Source organism: Poecile atricapillus, chromosome 12, assembly GCF_030490865.1.
Source record: "Poecile atricapillus isolate bPoeAtr1 chromosome 12, bPoeAtr1.hap1, whole genome shotgun sequence".
NCBI lineage: Eukaryota > Metazoa > Chordata > Aves > Passeriformes > Paridae > Poecile > Poecile atricapillus.
In genome coordinates this window covers 575,340-582,864 of record NC_081260.1, presented here as the reverse complement: position 1 = coordinate 582,864, position 7,525 = coordinate 575,340, and the positions used below count along the sequence as shown (strand labels likewise).

The 7,525-nt window shown below is 57.6% G+C and overlaps 1 protein-coding gene across 1 annotated transcript; it reads left to right on the top strand.

Moving 5' to 3' along the window:
- Nucleotides 1–875: 875 nt before the first annotated feature.
- On the top strand, nt 876–2,621 carry BMP15 (bone morphogenetic protein 15). Its single transcript, XM_058848260.1, has 2 exons — nt 876–1,362; nt 1,846–2,621. The coding sequence occupies exons 1-2, from the start codon at nt 1,038–1,040 to the stop codon at nt 2,619–2,621; spliced, it is 1,101 nt and encodes a 366-aa protein (XP_058704243.1). The 5' UTR covers nt 876–1,037.
- Nucleotides 2,622–7,525: the final 4,904 nt, after the last annotated feature.

Below are 7,525 nucleotides of genomic sequence, written 5' to 3'. Positions count from 1 at the left end.
ACCAGGGGCTCTGGAGGTGGTACTGGCTGCAGCTGCCCACACCACACTCTGTAGTGTGCCCAGAGGACCTTTCCCAGGCAAGCACCATGGAGTCACTGTCCTCAGTATGGAAAGTGCCTCAAATGGAGAGAGCATCTTGCTCACAACCTCTTGTCTTTGAGCAGGTGCTGCCAGAAAGACCTGGAAACTAGTCAAGGTAGGCAAAGTTCTGGGCATGCTGATGGTGATGGCAGGATGATTCCTAAAGTGGGAAATCAAAAATTCCTAAAGCCTTCTGACTTACCCAGACATACTCAGCACTGCTGGGCTCAGGGTCACTCTGCTCAGCCATGTGCCTTAGCATCAGCTCAGTAGAGTGAGGCACTGAGCAGCCTGGCTGTGCTGCGGGGCTGTTGGGGAGCAGAACCCAGGCTCTGTGCCTGCTGGGGCGCAGACCAGCTTGCAGCAATGGGCACAAAGGTGCTGAGCCGCTGCTGGAGAGTCAGCACAGTGTGGAGGGAGCTGGAGGGACTCTGATCGCATGAAAGCACCCTCTCAAGCTCTGTCTGGCCCCATTCCACTAAGACCCAGCAAGGTCCTGCCTCTTTAAAACCTGATTGAGTCCATGCCTTTAAAATGAGCCTGGGCAGGGACCTCCTACCCTGTAGGAGGAGGCTGAGCCAGGAGCAGGTGGGCTGAGTGAGCTGGTTCTCCCACCCACTCCCCTACCCCAGCACCTTTACAACCCCCATAGCCAGGCTCTGTTGGACTAGCTTTGATCCTGGTCTGGGTTTTAGTGAGGAACTTGTACCCCTTTTTGCATACAGAATCCCCCCCCCCCCCCCTTTCTGTTCCTGTGCCAAGCTGAAGCAGCTGGTGTGGTTGTCCTGTTTTGATAGGAGCTGGAAGCACCCTGGGATCCTTTTGCTGGTGCCTACAGTCAGCTCTGCCTCTCAAGTGGGGAGAAACATGACTGCAGGTTCTCCCTAATTCTTCTGCTGGCCATCCCCACCTTCTCCCACTTACGTGCTCCCTCCCCAAACACACGCTCACCTATCATGGCTATGCCCTACCCTTTCACCAGCCTCCTCCTCCTCCTCCTCCTTGTTGTGCCCCTTTCCCAGGCTGCAAAACAGTCCCCACTGCCCCTTGGCTCCCTGCCTGCTGTCCCTACCCTGCCCCTCCTGCAGGCCCTGCAAATGCGGGCTCCAGGCAGCCCAGGCTGGCAAGTGGGGCCAGCAAGTGGGCAGCCCCTGCGCTACATGCTGAATCTGTACCGGCGTGCTGCTGACCGCGAAGGCCGACCTCGCCGCAGCCGCAGCTTGGGCACCAACACCGTCCGCCTGGTCCAGGCCAGTTCCCGTGGGGGTCAGACCTGGGCAGGTAAGGAGCCAGTGGGCACTAAGGATGGTATGGGGGCTTAGCAAAGCTAAGGGTGGGCTTGAGCTCTGAAAGTCAGGTCTCTTGCCTGCTTCCTTCTGCCTCTCTACAGTGTCCTGGCTGGGATTGCTCTTGGCCATGAGGTTCCACTTGGCAGGAGTCCAAGGCTTTGCCCCAGGGGTGAAATGGTCAAACACATCGCTGGCCCTTGTGTACTCTTCTCTTCTTCCCACCCTACCTGATGCTGTGCCAGGCTAGTGGTGTTGGTGCAGGGGATGGAAAATGTTACAAACTCTCTTTGCCCTTCACACCACCAGCAAGCCTTGGCTCATGGCTTCTGTTTGCTGCAGCTTCTGCCATGTGCTGGGGCAGATGGCTGTCACAGGCACTGCTGTGTGGGGCTGTGGCAGCACCATGAGAGAAAAGGGTGCTGCACAGCATCTCCTGCACTGTGCTTAGAGGGTACTGGTCACTGCTTCCCTGCAGGTCGCTGGTACTTGCAGGCCCTCACCTACCATCTGGAGGGCCAGACAGAGGCCGAGCACCTCCTCAGAGCCACTGTGGTCTACCTGCCCAGTCTGTCACTGGCCCATGGTCGTCTCCTCTGTGCTCTGGAGCTGGTGGTGGCTGGTGAGGCGTCCAGGGTGCTGCTCAGCCCTACTGCTCGTCCTCGTCATGGCTGGGCCGAAGTTGACATCACCCCTTACTTGGCACTGGGGAACAGCAGCGTGGGGAGCCTGGCACTGCGGCATGTCTGTGTGCGTGCTGGCCGAGCAGGAGGCCATGACGCCCCGGTGGCCCCTGGCCACCCTTTCCTCCTTCTCTACCTTAACGATACCCAGGCAGGGTTGGCACCTCCGGCAGCAGAGCCCCACCGACACCGACGTGATACAGGGACGTTGGCTCATGACCTGCCCAACTACCTGCGGGAGCAGGGAGGGGAGAAGAGTGACTGTTCCCTCCACTCCTTCCCTGTCAGTTTTGCACAGCTGGGCTGGGACCACTGGATCATTGCTCCTCACCGCTACAACCCGCGCTACTGCAAAGGCACCTGTCCCCACCTGCTTCGCTATGACTACCATGCACCCAACCATGCTGTGGTGCAGAGCTTTGTTCATCAGCTTGTGGATGGCAATGTGCCCCGGCCCTCCTGTGTGCCTTACCGCTACAGCCCCATCAGCGTCCTCATGATTGAGCGCAATGGAGCCATACTGTACAAGGAGTACGAGAATATGATTGCGGAGTCCTGCACTTGCCGGTAATTTCCACTGCCCCAGCACATCACCCCTGGGCTCTGCCTCTTCCTGCAGATCTGGACTTCAGGGTTTATCTTGCTCTGTCTGGGGCTTACTTGGCTCATCTCCCCTCCCCATGCAGTGCTGCTCAGTGGGGAGGTTTTACAATGACAATTTTATGTAAATTGTGGATTTTTAAAAGCAGGAACCTGTGCTGGGGTGGTTGCCCCATGGCATCTGTCCTTCCTGCAGCCCCCCATGGCTGCTGCCTGGTTTTGGTGGGCAGGGGGGCTTGGCCTGTTGTTCTCAGAGATGAGCTGTGTCCCTAAACTGGAGTACAAAGCTCTTAGGAGGTGGCTGGGAGTCTCCTGGTGGAGCCAGGGCAGGGAGGGTAAGAAGTCCAGGTGTCTGTGCTTTGCATTTGACACATTGGTGGTGTCAGGATCTGATGTGACCCTGCCTGTGGGTCACAGCTGTGGCATTCCTTCCCAACTCACGTGCACCCCATCCCTATCTAGTCTCAGCTGCAGAGACATCTCACCAGGCTTAGAATTTGGGCTAGAGGGAGGAAGCCTCTCTCCTCCCCTGCAGTTCTACTCTGGAAAGGCTATGAAAAACTGGAGGGACCTGAGCTGCCATCTCTGCTTCCAGTGCTAGAGGCCAAGGCAGCTGCCTGTGGTAGGCTCTGCCGGCTGTTCCCTGTGACACACTTGTTCTTCAGCTCCTTGGCTTGCCCTCTAGCAGGGCTCAGTTCTTGTTCTATCCCAAAGGTTGACTCCTATTGCAGATGTCTCTCTACCTTCTTGCACTCTTGCTGTCACACAGGCCTTGGGCTCTGCTGGGGTCCTGGCATGTCCCTGTTCCCAGAAGGGTCAGTCCTGCTCTCAGCACCCCTGCTGCCTGACTTTTCTCTATTTATTGCTTGACTGTGAATAAATAAATTGATTGATTTTGCTAAAGACCATCTTGGTCTGTTCTTGCATGATCCCTGGGGTGCAGAAGATGCCCCCTTGGATAGGCTGTCATCAGCTGTATCCCTGTGCAACTGCCCTTGTACTTTCTCTGGAGGGGGTGGGTGTGGGGGTAAATCCCAGCTGGTTCAAGCAGGGCCTATGCGAAGTGCCTTCCCTGGTGCCTTGACCTGCCCTGGCGCAGAGGAGACCAGATGTGGCTGCAGGCAGCTGCCTCCAGGAGCCGGGAACAAGAGATGCCCCACATCTCCCTGTATGGGGCAAATCCTAGGGGACCATGGAGGGGTAATGAGCCAGGTCTCCTGAGGCTGTCTGTCACCATGGCCAAGGCATTTCTCTTCTGGGGCTATTGTGGGTAGGTGTGTGCAAGCAAACCTGCCTGTTGCTGGATATGATGCCCTTTTTCAGTGCTGGAGCAAAATTTTCATTCTTTGAGCAGCAAGGCGTAGGTAGCAGTCATCATCCTCGGCACCAGACCTTGGGGGCACTGTCACCTGGGTGCTGTTTCTCCACAGCTCATGGCTCTTGCCAGGGCCTCCTCTTGCTTGGGGTTCAATCCCATCTGTTATTGCTGCCTCAAGCTCCATAGGGATGTTCCAGCACTTTTACTTTTCCTGTGTTTGATATTGGACAGGGTACAGTCAACTCCAATCCCCCCCTTTCCTGCCGGTCTCAAAGTTTCTTTCCCATCCTGGAAGAGTGAGAAACCACAGAGCCCCAGGCTCCTCTCCTGCCCCTTGTCCCCAGTTAGCCACATCTTGGTCATGAGTGGGGAATGTCTTCTGCTTTTTTGGAAGCTCGCAGATCTGAGCCCTATCAATCATTATGCATATGGTGTTGACTCATTCAGGCAAGTGATGATAAAAGACATAGAGAGGGGCATGTTCCCAGCCCTTAACACCCCTGGATGCTAGTGCTCCCCCCACCCTAACCTACTGCCAGCACCCCTTGGACCAGCTGGGCACCTGGAGATGGACAAGCACTGGAGTTTGTCACCCCAGCCCTATGTCCTCATATGCACTGTGCCAAACGGGCTATTGTGGTTTTTGGGATGGGCCCCTTCCCTGAGTACCCATGGATGCCCGGGGGCTGCTCTAGCAGTGAGATCTCCTGTATGCTGGTGGTGGGACAGGTGCTACCACAGAGATGGAGGAGCAGTGATTCAGGGAAAGGTTCCCTATTCCCAGATGACCCCGACACTGTGCCTGCATCATTGCCAGGACTGCTGGGTACAGTGACCCCAGCCTGTTGCCTGGATGCACCTTGCAGGGAGTATCTTCCTGCAGGTCCCACAGCTATGTGAGCCCCTTGGGCACAGCTGAGCAGCAGGAGTCCTGACTTTGGGCACACGCACCCAACCCACCCTCAGGCAGGAGTCTTGCCTGTGGAGCTGCTGCCAGCATAGGGGGCTGCATTGGCCCCTTTCTTTCCCCCAGGCCAGCTAGTGTATCCCTCTCCCCTTCTGCTTTGTTCCGAGCTCCTTCCCCTGCCCCAAACCCCATACTGAGGCTTTGCTTCATTTCCACAGGGTGCCCATTCACTATCCCTCCTGCTGCCCCTCCTAAGTGGGCATGACCACCTCACCACACCCCACATCCTCCAGGCTGGCACTGGGCAGACAGGGGACGTGTCCCATGTGCCATTGCAGTGCTGGGGCAAATCTGGGCTGGGAACAGTATGGGGCATCAGGATGCATGTCACCTAGGTGTGGAAAGCAGCTGCTCCCCAGGCACCTTGCCAGGGATTGTAGCTGGGTGCAAATGGTGATGGCCCGGGATTCAGATGCCTCATGGGTGCCCTGCAGAATTGTTGGCAGCCCCCAGTCGTGGTGGGGGGTAACAAGGGGCTGTTTCTCTGCCCAGGGCCACTCAAATATTTGTGCAGAGCCATTACCTGGGAGAGCAGTGCCTAGTGAAGGCACCTGACAGATGGAGTTTGCAGCACTATGGAAGTCTCAGCACTCAGAATGGCTGACAGGGCCACTGCGGTCCCTGCTACCATCCCCAGGCATCACCATCAGCCTACCACTACTCTTTTCCCTCCTCTTCCTTCTCTCCAGCTCCCTCCAGGTGGGTCTGGGCATGAGGGGCAGATGCCAGGAGACTCAGGATGCCCCTTCCTGCCCCATCTGCCCCTCTGGCTGCTCCAGGAGCCCCCAGGGGTGGGGAGTATGTGGCCCCCCCCAGATGCCCCACACAACATCCTTCTAGGGGATGGAGGGCAGCAGACCCCTGGGTGCCCACTGCTGGCAAAGCACTGAGTGTGTCATCAGGGCCTGCAGTGACTGGGAATCCCTGACCATCCCCTGTGTCACCCCTTGCCTAGCCTTGTCTGCATGCCTGGGACTCTTCATGTTTCTCATCCCCACAAGCCCTGGTACCCACTCCATGTACCCTGATGTCCCCAGCCACGGGGCCTCACAACTACCCCAACCCCACCAACTTTGGGAGTTCTTGACCCTGGCACCCCCATGCCTATGCCATTCCCCACTGCCCACAGTCTGGGAACCTCCAGTGCACGCCATTGTGGTGTCCTCCAGTTCCAGTGACTCCAGCCTAGGCATCCCCTCAGCAGAGTCCAGGTTTGCCCCCCCCCCACCCCATCCAGCTGCCCCCAGCTCAGGGATGCTCCCCCTCTGGACACCCTGGCACAGCGCTCACGGCTGCTCTGCCCCACAGGGCTAGGTGTGTGTCCTACCACAGCGTGAGCACTGACAGCTGCTGTTGTTCCCAGGAATGTCCACTGTGGCCTGGGACCCCCAGAGACCAAGGGATAGCATGCATTCACTGCTGGGACAGGACACTCCAGCAGCCATGTGTCCTGTGGGCCGGGGAGAGACTGCTGCTGAGCTCCCTGGGGCAATGCCATGGCTGGGCCACTCCAGATGCTCTGCACAGAAAATAAACCAAATGCACCCTGCCCACATTCAGCACCTTCCTGCCCCTGCCCAGCTGCGCAAAGGCAGGTTACATGGGCAGCAGGGCTACGTGTGCCTCAGGGTGGCACATGGCACCTGCAGGCTCCTGTCTCTCGCCCAACAGCTGCAAAGTCCAGCACAGCACCCACTTGGCCCCCACCTGCCCAAAAAGGTCCCCAGGATGAGGCGTGCTGCAGTCTCCAGGAGCCCACTGTGCCCAAACGCTGCTGGGGTGCCTATGTGGGTGCACATCTGTACGATGCACATGTGTCAGCCCACGCCTGTGCGTGCAGGCGTACGCAGTGTATGCATCTGTGTGTGCACGCGTACAATTACCTGCATGGGAAGCATGTGCTTACATGTGTGTGTGCTTAGAGGTGAGTGTACCTGTGGGTATCCACAAGTTTGCACACCTGTGGATGTACACAAGTGCACGTTTGTGTGTGTGTATTTGTGTGCTATGGAAACGTGGAAATGCAAAAGATTGTGCACAGCTGTATACACGTGTGCATGTGGAGGTATGTGCACACACGAGTCTGCCTGCGCCTGTGTTCCAGTGTGGTTAGGTGTGTGCACACCTGTTCACGTGCATGTGTATGCGTGCCCGTGCCTCTATGTGCACGTGCACACCTATGGACTGTCCATGCCTCTGTCCACGTGCATATCGGTGTGTCTGTCCATGCACCTAGTACACGTGTGTGTATCCATACAGACCATACACATACTGGTATGTGTACCCATCTGTGTGTCCGTCTGTGTGTCTGTACAGTCTCACACCAGCACGCCAACCCATCCGTGCGTCCCTGGGGTCCCGTACCACACACGGGTCTGCTCCTCACCGGCACAGGTACCCGTGCCTGAGCGTCCGTCCGTGTGGCCGTGTGTCCGCCCTTGTAGCCGTGTGTCTGTCCGTGTGGCCGTGTGTCTGTCCTTATAACCGTGTGTCTGTCCGTGTGGCCGTGTGGCCGCCCTCGTAGCCGTGTGTCTGCCCTTGTAGCCGTGTGTCTGTCCGCGTAGCCGTGTGTCTGTCCCTGTAGCCGTGT